General features: G+C 52.3%; 1 protein-coding gene across 1 annotated transcript in view; it reads right to left on the minus strand.

Annotated features, from left to right (window-relative positions):
- INTS3 (integrator complex subunit 3) overlaps nt 1-12,362 on the minus strand; it is a gene marked incomplete at both ends in the record, with an annotated part of 35,435 nt that extends 23,073 nt beyond the window's left edge. The window contains 6 exons of the mRNA XM_009577086.1: nt 2,499-2,565; nt 4,151-4,235; nt 4,489-4,602; nt 9,794-9,877; nt 11,023-11,106; nt 11,814-12,362. Of these exons, the coding sequence (XP_009575381.1) occupies nt 2,499-2,565; nt 4,151-4,235; nt 4,489-4,602; nt 9,794-9,877; nt 11,023-11,106; nt 11,814-12,362 (983 nt within the window). The remainder of the gene's footprint in view (nt 1-2,498; nt 2,566-4,150; nt 4,236-4,488; nt 4,603-9,793; nt 9,878-11,022; nt 11,107-11,813) is intronic.
- Between the last annotated feature and the right edge of the window lie 2,161 nt (nt 12,363-14,523).

The following is a 14,523-nucleotide window of genomic DNA, read 5'->3' on the forward strand; positions in this document are numbered from 1 at the left end:
GGCAGGTGCTCCAGCCCCACTCCCTGGGAGCAGCAGAGCCCACTGGCAAAGCGTTTCCACATCGGCTGCTCCGCCGCTGTCTCCTGCCTGTGCTGCCCTGCCTGCTCCGTGCGGCAGCGCCCTGTCTGCTGGGTGTGCCGCGTTCTCAACCTCCCTTATCTAAGCGCAACAATAAATATTCTCGGTCCATAAAAAGGACCTCGTCAGCTTGGTTATTTGCGCTGGATGCCAAGAATGGGCCAGGCCGGCTCGGTGCCTCCAGCGTGATTGATCACCCACAGCATCCCCTGGCTCAGCGAGCTGTAAATCAGAAGCCCCGTGGAAGTGCCACCGCTGCGTGCAGCAGCTGTAATGCCACGGCCACCTGAAGAGACACCGGCCCAGCGGCAAATGAGTCAGTTGCCCTAAATCACCGGGGGGGAACCTGGGAAGACGTGACAAGTGTTTGTTTTCCCAGGCTTTTCTCCCTGCATCTAGCTGGATGCTAGGAGCAGGTTAATTAGTCGGCTGGGCGGGCTGGCCTGGCGGCACACGGCGCTGAGCGGAGGTTATGTTAGGGAGGATGTGGGAGTAATTAAGGCCGGGATCCCGGGGGGCTGGCAGGTCAGCATCTCCCCCTTTTCCCAGTGAGGGCTGTGCAGAAAATAAAAATGCTGTCAAAGGGGGGCAAAAGCCACCCACAGCCACAGGATTCATCGATTCGACAGGCAAAGAAAATGAAAACACTCGGAGGAAGCATCGCACTCGTGCCGCCATTAGCAGCAAGAAGCTAAATTAACACCCTGCTTTCGAGAGGTAGCGGACTTGCCTCCTCTCCGAGGCAGGCAGTGCTTGAGAAGCAGCTTTGCTGTAACTGTTTTTAATTAAACCAAGCACTCAACACTCTGAATGTGGCATCAGATCTTCACATGCGTGGCTTTAATTAAAACTCTGGCTTTCCCCTAATCAAAGCACATAAATCCCAGCAAAGAGCTGCAGGTTCTCCCTTGGGCTCACTTCCAATGCTCAGCTCTCCTCGGGCTCAGACAGTTTCTGTGCTGCTACAGTACGTATCATTGACACTCCAGCAATACCTTCAACAGGGGCCGAGCCTTTTCCTCTCACATCTGCTCCTCTGACAAACTCCTCTCCTCAAGTGACAAAGCTCAGCTGTTATTTAGTGCAGGGGGCTTTCTCCTGCAGATCCACAGCCAGATGTGGCTTTGGATCACCACTGAGAAGCTGCTATTTCTCCCACAGTCCAGCTGTTTGCAGTTATTTGTTTGCAAGACAAGAGCTGCAACGTGCTTTGGCGAGATGAGGAGTGCTTCCGAGATGCTCCAAGGCATGGGGTAGCAGCGACGAGTAGCACCAGCACACGGGAAGACCACATCAAGAGCTGGTAGGGGCTTAAATACAGTTGGGAACAGAAGAGTTGAGCCTAGCACAAAGGCAGCCGAGGCAATACTGCGAAGAACCGAAGGTCAGCCAAGCCCAGAAGATCTCAGAGGGTCTCTCCTTCCCGTGCATAGTGGGGCACTAGATGGCACTCGCAGCAGCACACACCCGCACAGCTATTCCCGGAATAAAAATCACTAGGACTCTTAGCTGCGGCCAAATAAACGCTTTAACAACTTGATTGTTAACCGCAGTAATAAGCGAATTTAGGAGAATCGCTGCTATTATAGACAGTGCTCGGTGAAAAGCTATAGGCTATTTAAAAATAATGACTTTGCCCAGCCAAAGGCTGCAGCTAGGAATTCTGCTTATCATCAATTAGCGGCTGCTTTGCCAACAAAGGACAATGCTGAGCCCATAGGACAATACTTCCCAGATGGCCTGTCCACAACAAATTAAAGTTGCAGCCCTGATGAAGCAGGAGCTGTTTAAACACAGGAAGCTTTTTGGGCAATTAACTCTGTCCTACTCCTCCAAAAGGAACACCTCCCCCGCAGCTTGGGAAACTCAGGAAGAAAATATTCCTGGGATGCTGCTCCTGAGGCACGCGTGCTCCTCAGCCACACGAGGCGATGCCACCCCACTGTCCAGAGGGTGGGCTGACCACCTACCGGGTGCCGCGTCTTAGGGAATAGCCGTGTCCTCGCACACGGCTCGGGGAGAGGTATCAGTCTGTGCAGACCATCTTATTCGACACGACATGCAGCCCCTCTCCAAACCCCGCAGAGGAGGTTTGCTAATGGAGGGACTTCAGGACACTCTCCCACACACAACCTGCAGCAAGAGGGCTCCAAGAGCTAGAAATTCATGCCATGGCTTGAAAATATGCTTGGTAACACAGTAAGGGAATGCAGAGGTCTTTTGCGCAGGAAACCCCATCAACACACTCCCACGGAGGCTGTCACCGCAAACACACCACCCCGAAATCTGCCTCTCTTGCACTGAGCAGGACAACCACCCTCTTAGCAGGCAGACGAGGAGCGCTCTCCCTCGCTTCGTGCCTGGCCGCTGCTCTCTTCAGACTGCACCAGCCTTCGCCAGCGCCTCCCGACCAGCCGTACCTTTGCTCAGTCAGTATCTCCAGGACGTTCTCGGCCAGCCAGATATTCTTCGCTGTCACATCCCCACCTGAAAGCGAAAGAGCAGCAGGGAAGAGAAAAGCCAGTCAGATGAACGGGTGCAGTTCGTTGCCAGACTCAACTGAACCACCGACCGCTTCGATCCCTGCATCCCCAGTAAGGCAAAGCTAATTAAGGAGTTTGCTCCCTGTCTGGAGCACACGCTCCTGCCTGGTCCCGCTCTGCCTGCCACACGTTCTTCGCTGTTCCTAGATATAGCACATTTCTAGGTATAAGTGCCTTTCTGTTAGCAGATCAAGGAGGCCTTTGCTGCAACAGTATTCTTGCAAAAGAACTGTGATAATATGGAGTCAGTAATTATCCTTCTGGAAAGCAAAGGAGAAGCCAGAAAGCGATGAGGTTCAGTAGCTCGAAAAGAGAAAAACATTTGCAGCTACATCTGCAAAGAATGCCCAAACTCTCAAATAAAGGCCAGGTGTCAAAGTGGTGTCTCACGCCCTCAGCACGAAGCTAGAGCCTTTGGCTGACATCGCTGGGAGCAGAGCGGGACTCCTGCTTGCAGGGGCACAGAAAACGTTTAAAGCAGGCAAGCCAAAACAATAGGATCATAACAATTAAGGCATCGTAAAAGCGGTGAGAAGTGAGACAGCGGCGTCCTTCCAGAACAGAAGGGGCCCTGAACGGGGAGGTGCAACCGAGGGGAAACAAGGGATGCCTTCACCAGTGGTTTTTAAAATGTTCTGTGTTTACACTATGACAACAGGGCCAGGGCAGGTTGGCTCGCACTCAGGACTCTGTCCCCTCCCTCTCCATTCTTCCTCCCGTGAAGAGCAGACACCGCAATTTCCAATCCAGGCTGCCCAGCCCCATGTCACAGGCGCACACAATAAAAACACAATGTCAGGTTTTACGGTGGGACATTAATTCCTCCCTTCATGGACGTCAGCGGCCGGCACCAGCGCTGAGTAGAGAACACGGAAGAGGCACCGTTCCTGTGAATCCGGAAAGGCGTGTGCACGGCTGTGGGGTGCTTACACCGCGGGCTGGGGGGGAACACGCTACAGGCTACTGTATGGCCAGCTCCCTGGAGGAGCTACTGACTTCACGTGGGGTGAAGCAGCCTCCTGCGTCTCTGATGAGTTAGAGAGGAGCCACATGCACGGCTCTTGCCACGCAGAGGTCAGAGCAGGGACTAAGGATGATCCTGGTGCTCTTGCGCAGCGCTACAGGGCGAAATCTGGCAGCAACAGGAACCAATACACTTCCTGGCTGTTAGACCATTTGCCAGAACCTCCTGGCTCTCTCTGTGATTCAGCCCTTGTAGAGACTGTTGGGAGCAACAGACTCTTGAAGGCTTATCCTCTGCTCCATCCTCCCTGGAGAGATTTCCTCACCAGACAGGTTGGGGCAGGCTTGGTGCCTGCCAGCGAGCCCTGCTCCTGCCTGTCAGCTGGGTACAGAGACACTCGGGAAGCCTGTCCGGACCTGGCTGCACGGCAGCACGGGCTCTGGCTCTGACGCCAAGCGCAGCACGCCATGAGTCAGCCCTGGTACGCCACCGATAGCGGCCAGCCTGCTGGCACGAGCAGGGGCGATGCAGGCAGCGGTCACCTCGCTCCTGTGACACAACTCACCTGCAATCTGCTTCATGAAGGTCATGCAGACGCCATCCGCACCGAGCACCCCGCTCTTCACCAGCTCCCGCAGCAACCACACCAGCTGGGCAGAGGGAGAGATCAGTGCAGCTTTTGCCACAGACCCCCACCCCGACACCTCTCCCCAACATCGGGGCTGCCTCGGCTGGCAAATGCCACCACCTTTCCCTTCCAAAGGCGAGTCCTTAACGTGGAGCAAAGGAGCTCCATCGGTGCCGACTGCCCCCTAAGCCCTCCACACTCAAACACCCTCTGCTCATCTCCCCTGCCTGGTTGGTGTGAAAGGAGCGATTCTGGGGAGAAGACCTTCTCCTCACCTGCGTCCGACAGGTGTCCTGCAGCTTCAAGTACTTCTCCATGAGAATATGGTTGATCTTATTGAGAACGATGTTCATGCCATCTCGGCTCACCAGTGCCAAGTCCCGGTAGCACTGCAGCAGAGAAGAGCGGGAGATGGTCGGGTGAAGGAACATAATGGAAAACATACAATGGTTTTATCAAACCTGTCCAGATAACAGCAAATAAACGAATCTCAGGGAAAGAACATCAAGGCAGGCACACACCCATGGGGTGACCTAAATTGGCATCCCAGGGCCAGGCAGGGAGAGCCATTAATCCTCTGAGGCGTTATAAATCGACAGCTGGATTCACTGGATTTAGCCCCAGGAGCCAAAGGTTTCTCACTCCACAACACTGTCGGGTGTCCCTGTCCCCTTGTCCCAGCCTCCCCTGCACCCTGCCACAGCTCTGGAGAGACCAACACTAGAGAGAAAAGACGGGATCCTTCCTTCAGGAAGGATCAGTTAATAAACAGTCACATCCAAATCATTTAAGCGCAACACCCCACCCCCCCTGGCTCTAATCTCCCTGGCACCAGTGATGACTGGAACCGCACTGAAGACCCCCGCAGGACTTGGGGTCACTACGATGTGATGCTGGTTCAATACCACAGGAGCTCCATGGAGATGCAGGAGCAGGGGCAGATCGTCCCCATGCCATGCGCTCCTGCTCACACAAGACTTCTGAGGTCAGGCAGAGCTGAATTTAGAGACCATCCGGCTCAAAACCGTGCTACCACGTTGGCTTGTTTTGGGTTAGAAATCCAGACATCCTGCCCGTGGTCCAAACTGGCAGATTTGGTGGGGCTCTGCTATGGGAAGAGGGAACTATTGTAAAAAAATCTCCCCTCTCCCGTCTGCCACTGGCAGCCAGATAAAATGCTGACCAGAGAGCAAAGGTGCTGGTTCTCCCTTCCCCTCTGGTCAGGACAGCAGGGGGTGGAGGGTGATTAGGAAGTAATTTGCTAAGTGGTTCTGCACGAATGTTAATTTGTGCCAGTAAATGTCATGATATTCCAGAGAGCAGGGGTCTGGTCTCTGCATCCTCCTTTAGAGAGTTAATGAGGCCTCAAAAGATCTTTTTGATTAGACTCCCTGTGCTCAGCCTTTCTCCCTCCCTTTTCCATATAGCACTGTGTAAAAGAAATATATATATATAAAAAAAAAAATCCCAAACAAAAAAACAGAATTCAAGAGGTATAGACTCTTTGGGGTCTTTAATTGCTTTTGAAATGCTAAATGAATGCCCACAAAGCAGAGCCAGACTCAAAGTCTCCACACAGACGACTACCTGGCCAGGAATGCACAATATCTCCCTCCGCTGCATCAGCTTTGAAAAAGAAACACATACATCACCCCGATGGGAAAATGCAGGGGATAGAGCTGGTCCAGGACACAGCCGGCCAGGGAGCACGCGCGATGCCAGTTCCCCTGTGGTCTGTCCGGACTCAGACGAAGCTTTTACTTCGTTTGGAAAATGCCTGTGTTGTCCGGTCCCTACCCTGCCTGGATCCTACCTCCTGTGCTTGATGACAGGATTACGACCACCCGTCGCTCCTGGCACTTCCCTCTCACAGGCAGGTGCATTTCTGCACCCTTAGGAGATGAACACTTCTCATCTTAGTAGCTTTTCTTGGTGGTAGCTTCTGTGTTCAAAGAATTCATGCTTTTCTGGGTGAAACATCTAGGCTTTGGTTTTCTGCTGGATGTGTGTGAGGTGCAGTGTCCACATCTGCATTTAAAGCCACCAAGAGGTCCTGTGATACGGCCCTGACAGCATGGATTAGTTCCCGACCAGCTGGGCTGATTCTGGCAGCACCCTCAGGAGAACGGCTGGAACAAACAGCTAGAAGAGACGCTCTAAGGGATTTACTTCTGGTTCACTATTTAAGTCCCAGGAGGAAAGACACCATAATCCTATTACCTAGGGAAGGTTGGCAGCTCTTCACCTTGCTTGCTGCATACTTCCTCAAATCCCATAAGCAAACACTGCAGAAAACCAGAACTCGAACCGCACCTACGATGTTGCTGATCCTTGGCCCAAAGTACAACTGGCCAGAGGAGAACAAGTCCCATTTTATCAGGGTCACAGCAGTATGGCATGTCACCGACCAGTTGCTTAGACAGGTCAGACTGGACCCCTGCCTAACAGCCTCCGGCACAAGGATGGTAGCAATAATCCAAAGGAAAGTGCTTGGAGAAAATCTTCAGGGCTCCAGCAGCCAGGGGGTGGGGAGAGAACCTGAATTTCTTGATTATTGCCAAGGCTGCAAACAATCCATCGTCTCCTCCCCGCTCTCGGCAGATTGGAGCCGCCACTCGCACAGGCCATTTAATTAACAGGAAGGAACAAATGATAAATGTTCGCTTGAAATGAGGGGAGAAGAAACAAAAAAAGAAAACAGGCATCGAGTGGAGAAGAGAGGCCCCCTCCCACCCAGCACCAGGGCAGAAGAGGCACACGGCGGACAGATGCCAGAGGAGATGTCAGGGAAGCGCTGCGCTCATCTGTGGGGAGGGCTTCGTGCACTCTGATCCCGGAGCAGAGTGTTAATTAAAGTGAGAGGTGCCAGGCGGAGGAGGGAGATCTGACAGATCACTTGCTGTCACTTTGATATTTGAAGGCGGTCAAGTGTCCCTCCTCACAGCTGGACAAGTTTAGCACAGCTAATCTCTCCTGGCTGGAGTGTCAAGGCAACAAAGGGGGAAGAGGAGACCTGCGTGCTTCAGCCGATCCTCCGCCGCAGCGAGGACTGTGCCACCATTTCTTTAATCGATCAGCGAGGGGACGGGGAAGCTCAAGCCCCCTCCCAAAAAGGAAGGGAGATGTGTTTTAAACAGCCTCTCCGGGAGGAAGAGGGGGTATCTCCACCTCCCCTCCATGCACCAGCAGATGCAGGTGGGGGACAGTGAGGCCACGGTGCGAGACAAGTCGGATCCGGACTCCAGGGACAGACATCCGCTGAGAAATAGAAGATGACCAAGCAGATGGCGTGAGATGCCTCTGCTAGTGTGCCGGGACTGGAGCATGCGCTGCACCCCCTGCTCAGCTTCTAGGGCAACAAGTGCTAAAATACCCTTGAATGCAAACATGGCCAGCTACAATATCCTCTTTTTTTTTTTTTTTTTTTTGCAAAACAACAGGTCCCAGAAGTATGGTGAAGCCTTATGGGGTATGCTTGATTCAGAGCAGTACCACTTTCACACCAACCTCGCTAGGTTCGATGCTCCCTGACACAACGCAACCTGAGGTTGCAAATCTTCACCCATGACCAGATGTGGGAATGGTTATTGCAGACGACTGGCGCTGGCTGCGCTGAACGTCCTGGACCTGTGGGCTTCTCGCCGGAGGATGAGCAGAGCTCCGTCCTCTGTGTGATGATGAGCTCTCTTAAGAGTCTTGCAAGATGCCTTATCAGTCAGGCATGTGTTAACCCCTCTTCATAGGCAGGGAGCAAAGGCAAGGAGTAACTCCCCGCCAAAGCCTGGTAGAAAATCACTGACTGGCTTCCTGTCCTTGCTGTCTGGATACAGGGCAGGTGGCAGCAACAGATGACATCAGAGCCCAGCAGATTGGCAGATCCAATTACTCCCCAAGAAAAGTAACGTGCTCCGAACAACAGATCTGACAAGAGCAGGAGGACCAGCCACCTCTAATTAACGTGGCCATGAACAGCAAAGCATGCCCCCAGCCTGCCATCTCAGAGAGACGGCGTCGGTGCCTGCCAGCAGCTCGGTCGCAATGGAGACAGACCGCTCACCCCCTCGCTCCCCTTTTCCAGAGGGGAACGTGCCGGGCAGGGCATTTTGTTCGATGTGGAGGAGGTTCACCTTTTGGGAGACCATCCTGTAGAGCGCTGCTAGTCAGCAACTAGAAATACTCTTTAGCTCCTGCAGTGTCTTGGAAACAAGGATGTGTTCAGTGGTGCTCCGAGCCTCAGCTGGATTCAGCCTCTCCAGGTTTACAAGTCTTGTGCTCAGCGCACGAGGCAGAATCAGGCCAGAGCCTAAGGACAGCAGGGCTGGGGACTCTGCGGTCAAGGTTTGGGAAGGCCGTAAGCCAACAAGGAGACAGAGCAAAACACAGCCATCTAACCGAAGAGAAATCTGACTCGCACAGCACTGTAAGCAGTCAGGCCTAAAGACTCCCAGGAGAAGCGTGTTTTGCTTTCAAGAGGTGATTTCTGGGGAATGGAGCTGTACCTTCACTGACAAGGACCGTCCCATCTAGCAATGCCAAGGCAGCTATGAGTTCCAGGAGCTAATGCGGATCTATTGCTTTGGTGGAGAGAGCTCTGCCCTCACAGCAGTGATTAAAAATCAAGAGAGAATATTGCATGAGTCACCTTCGGTTCAGTGCAGCGCCAGGATTTACAGAGCATCCCTAATGGCACGCCACTCAGCCACGCTCGCAGCAGACCCTGCCGACTTCAAGAGTCCACTTCAACCCTTTCAAATTCTGTGCAACACCTGTTAAGTGAAATGCATCCAAACAAGGACCCCCGGGTCTCGCTCACCATGCATAGCCCTTCCAACAGTGCTTTTGTTTTCCCTCATAGCTGCCACAAATAGGTCTGGTTTCTATAACAAAACATCATTTTCAACTCCCTCCCCGAGCGCCCCCAGTTTGTAGCAACAGCGCCAAATCCACATCCAAGATCTTCAGAATACAAAACATTCATCTTCCTGTAGATGAGCAACTACAATTTTAAAATCACGGTTTACAGTGTCGTTAAAAACAGTTATTTAAAAATTAAACCCAGTCTGTGAAATTAATAAAAGTGGACTGCTAAAAAGCAATTTTCTCTAGGAATTGAACATGTTCCTCCTCTAGAGTCTGGGTGATTATTTCTGCAGGCATCTACATCTGGCTTCCAGCACACAAATCTGTTCTGGGCCTCCAAAGACAAGGCAGAAACCGGGAAAGGCCTTACAGTTTCCTGAAGAATCAGTACTCGCCTCCCACAGCGAAAAACAATTAATTCTAGGGCTGTGAAAGAACGCAGCCGAGCTCCCTTCCCTGGTGGCAGTATCTGCATTCCCCTGAGCAGCAGCTGCTGCAGCCCCTGTGCCACGTGGACGCAACAAAACCAGGAACGGTCCAAGCAAAGTCATTGCCCTGCTACGATAAACACTGCTTAGCGCTGAGGGTTCCATCCAGGCGCCTTCCGACGCCTGCACGAGACCCAAAACTTCCACAGCTCTGAATCCCTGGCTGCCCGGAAAGCAAAATCGCTCGTGGACAAAGTTTCTGCACTCACTGATGGGTGCAGGCGTGCCTTACCTTCTGTGCCTGCGCAGGTTCGGTCAAGACCAGAGTGAAAAGACCCAGGCAGATCTCCTCATGCTGGGGGGTTCCTTTACATATCTGAGAGAGAAAAAATGCTAGTGCCATCAGTGAGCAGGTGAGACGGGATGTTAGAGGAAGGTCAGTAAAGCACCAGAAGAAGGAAACCCCTCTCAAGCCCACCAAATGGGCGGTCAACAGAGCACCCAGCAGCCCACGAGCAGTTCAAAGCAGGATCACAAGGGAATACAGAAAACATACAGGGTCTCCCTAACATTTGTACCCCTTGCAAAGTCAATGCTGGTGCAAACCTCTCAGTACCAAGAGCTTTCTAGTGGTTTTAGTCGGACCACTTCAGGATATCTCATTACTGGGGGGCAACAAACCCCCAGACAAGAACAGCAGCAGATCCCTGAGCCCTGTCCTGCAGCTGGGGACCTGCCCAGGCTCTTCTTACAGACTCTTCTACAACCTGTTCATCCAAGCGGGAAAGCATTTCATGAGCTTCAGAGCCCTGAAATCCAGCCTGGGTTGCCGACCTTTTCCCGTTAAGGGAAGGCAACTCTGTACCGTTGAGTCCAACAGCCCAAGGTGTTCTGGGGAGGAAAAAATGCAATCAGCATGTCTGAGAGCCCATTAACATGTCACACGACAGTTTTCCTTATACGGTAACATCTGCAGCTTGCTGGCAAGTATTTTAAGACTATGCAGAGTTAGAAATAAATGCTCCATCCCTCAAAAGAAAGGCTGAACCTGCCCTTTCCAGTGGTCTGTCTGTTTGGAGGCCAGGAAAAAGCTGATCTGAGCAGTGCAGGAGTACAAAAATACACGAGAAACGCAAACACCAGCAGCACACACACAGCGACAGACTCCTGCGTGCGTGCACGCGTACAGAGCACTCGTATGCCGGGAGAGAGACACGCTCAGCCAGATTTCAGCGAGAAATTGCACCGCAGGTCGGCTTCCAAATATGCGACTAGACAAGGATTAAAGCCACGATGTTGTTTTGTCTTTTAACTGTAATAGCTCTGGAAATCCTTGACAGGCTGAGAGCCGTGAGGGCACAGCAGGCTCCATTCCCCAGCCTCTTTGTATCTGCCTGTTCTTTGTGCCTTGCTAATAGCTTGCACGCCCGCTCCCTCAGACAGAGATCCGTGCAGGTACAATACACCATGAATGATTTCATCCAGGCAGGATTTCTCATCTCTCAAGAAGATGACACTTACGTGAGCATTGAGGGCATCGTTAGCTTCCCTCTCCGACAGCCCGTTGGTTAGTGAAGTCACGATGCCCACACACCTTTCTAGTCTCTGAAACAGAGAAAAGGCAAACATCACAAACTTGGAAGAACAAGTACACTCGAGCACATACTCACCAAGACAAGATACAGCAGAGGCTGCTTTGCCCCCCACCCAAACGGACAGAAAAACAGCCAGCGACGCAACAGCCGTTCTTGGCTCATGTCAAGGCTCCGGACCTCCTGCCAGCTGGAGAAGCTACCGCTTCATCAACGTTCATTTATTCACAGGTTTGGGTTTTAAATACTCTGCCGACACCGCTTGAAGAGCCAGAAAGTAAATGCGTGATTATTCAGCGATACTAACACTGATGTCACTTTGATACGAGGCCAAGACGCAGTCGCGCAAAGGCTGGATTTGAGGCAGGGTTGTCAATCCTCGCTCTGAGAGCGGAGCTGCACCCCGAGATGATGAGCTGTCCCCAGCCCGCAGCGCAGGGAAGCCAGAGCCCGTCATCCAGCAGCTCTGCAGGGCAAGACCCGCCGCTCTCGTCCGTGTGGGAACCCTGGGCTGCGGGGCAGCAGCCTGGAAACCTTCTGTTCTCATCACTTAACATCTGAGCAACTTCTGGCTGAGAATAAACAGCAGGAGCAGATGTTTGCATGCAAGCACCCCGAGGGATGAAGTGACGGGAAGAGCCATGAAGTCAGGACCGCTAAGTTACAAGAGCCCAGGCGTGAAAATACTGGAGAAGCAAATGGCAAAGGCTTTCACTCTACTTGAGAGAATTCAGAGAGTTGCCCCCTCTTCACGCAGAGCATGAGCAGCCCCACGCAGAAATGGTTTCTCCTGTCTGTCTGGCTGGGCACCGGTGTTAGCCGATGCCTGCCTCCGGTGCGGGGAAAGCGTTGAGCAGAGCGGTGTGACTCCAGGCACGGGCACGCCACGTCCTCTCCCCACCTCGTGGTGCCATCCAGGGACGGGGACAGAAGGGCCACATGGACTCGCAGGCTCAACACGTGCTCTCGCAGCAGCGATGACACCCGAGAGCCCGCAAACAGGTGGAGAGCAGAGTTCCTGGCTGTCAGCACAACAGTGGCTCGACCGCAGGGCTCCTTTAACGCCGGGGTCTCGCTCTCAACTTGCACGGCGAGATGTTTTTCTAAATTAAACTCTTCCATAAACAGCTCCATTGCCTTCTTTGCTGGTGCCACCACTTCCACGCCAGAGCTGAAGACCTGGCTGGACCGTTTCGGCCACGGCAGCGACTCGAGGGTCACCAGCAGCCGGCAAAACGAGGTCTGGCTTTTGCGGAGTTTCCTCGGAGCCTACAGTTAACAGGGCGGTTATCTGTTTGCACCAGGGAAAAGCGGCAAATGCAGCCTAAGACAGGCAATAAGCAGGTTACAAGAAGGTTATTTCTACACAGTCATTTCTTGATTAAAATGCAAACACATCACACCGATTATGGAACTGATTAGCGACTCCTTTGCATATCAAAGGGCCTGCAGTGAAGAAGCTATTGAGAAAGAGGTCAACAGTTCTCCACTCCAAGGCAATATGAAAGAAGATGTACTGGTCAGTAATGCAGAGATAATGCCTTTGTAAAACCGGCTTTGTTCCAGGCCGAGTGATGGCATTATGAAAGAGCAATGGGGCAAAACCCATGAAAATCTCAAATCTAAAGCAGATGAATTATTTGAAAGGAAGGACAAGATCCAGCGGCTGAAAAACAGAGTTAGAAAAATCCCAGTGAGAAATAAGACAACTTGTTGGCAGATAATGCAGCCAATGAACCACCAGAAGAGCTTTGCAAGGAAGTTCAGTGTCAAATAATGTCTTTGATCCAAGACCTGCTGACGGACTTGCAGGATCAGGGTTTGGTATTCCCTTCTTGGGATAAATAGGAGACGCACCAACTCGCTACTGCCAGCTATGGAGGCTATTTGAAAACAGTATTTCTACCTTTGAGCAAGTTTAACCGTTCACGTTCCTGTAACAAGCTCTGCTGCCTCTACCAAAACCCACAGTGGAACAAGACGACGATTTCTTTGTGTTAACACCTGATATGAGATATATTTTTACGAGCTCCAGTCCTTCTGATCACCTCTTTCTCCCCAAAACAGACGCGTTCAACTTAGTGCCACCAGCAGCTCCAACGACCGCTATAGGAGAGGAGGTTTTTCCTTAAACGTGGCAGCCTGTTTTTACTGTGAAAACTCGATGCGCAACGATCACGCACGGTTTTTCCTGTGTACGCTCCGTTTCCTGTTTGTTGGAGTCTTTAATGCAAGAAACACGAAACTTGTGACAGTAAATCCATCAGCACTCAGGAGTATAATTAATACCGAACCAGTTTCTCCCAACTGACTGGGGTTTTAGTCGAAAGCGCTGCTTTCCAGTGGTTTAAGATGGATGGGAGGAAAGCTTGCCGGTTAAACAAGGCTTGTCTCTGGAAAGTCTTTTCCTTCTGGTACCTGCACTTGCCTGGATACGTCACCATCACCAAACCTGAACTCCACCGCGCTTGCCAACTCATGGTGGCTCCTTCCCAGACCCAGTGTTCTTGGGGAAAGATCAGGGCGAGAGCGACCCAGACCCCGGGAGACCCACTTCGGTAGCCTGGAGCCAATTTTCAAGCCCAGCCGAAGCTCCCGGCCATGCTGGGCTTGCAGAATTGCACGGGTCCGAAGCTGGGAATGTTCTGTCCAGACCTGGACAGGACCCAAAACACACATGGGGACCGACGAGTGCTTTGAAGGAATATAAATACACTCCAAATGGCAAAGGACAGTTTCCAGACCTTGAGACCTAGTTATTCCAGTTACCACCCTGTTTTTCTCCTGCAATTGAAATCCAACATGATTTTTTTTTTTTTTTTGTCTGCACCATTTCATGAGCCCCAAATACATTCGTTTCCATCACACAATAAATAACCAGTCTCTCCCACAAGTCTAGCAGTTCACGAGAGCATCGCCGCCCCCGTGGCACCAGGGAAGCTGGCCCTACACCAGCTTTAGGAAGATCCCTGAACACTTGCTGAGTTGTGAGCCAGGTGTAAATCAGCATTATAGAAGGCCCCAGCAACACGCCCGCCTTGCCTGGGGTCCCTGCGCTACCAGCTCTTCCACGGCTCCTCCATACCAGGAACAGATCCTGGGGAAACCCCAAACCTTCCCCACCTGTAAAAGAACCAGCCCTCTTTTCCCAGTGCAGGAAGAAAAGCTCAATGGGAAGTAGGACAGCGCTGTGTAATTTGGGGTCTGGGGAACACAGGTCAGAAAGTTTCCCAGATACTGGAAAGATGAGTCCTGTCGGTGCTCAGGCACGAGGCAAGCTTCATCATCCCGCTCCACAACCTGCAGCCGCCCTGCCCAAGCACGGCTAGGGCGAGGCGGGCAGGGAGACCCTGGCTGGGAGGTGGTTTCTGCTTAGAGCGAGCCCCCTCCCCACACAGGGACGGGCAAGGGGAGCATTGTGTGCCACCCT

This window comes from Fulmarus glacialis, unplaced genomic scaffold (assembly GCF_000690835.1).
Source record: "Fulmarus glacialis isolate BGI_N327 unplaced genomic scaffold, ASM69083v1 scaffold19804, whole genome shotgun sequence".
NCBI classification, from domain to species: Eukaryota; Metazoa; Chordata; class Aves; order Procellariiformes; family Procellariidae; genus Fulmarus; species Fulmarus glacialis.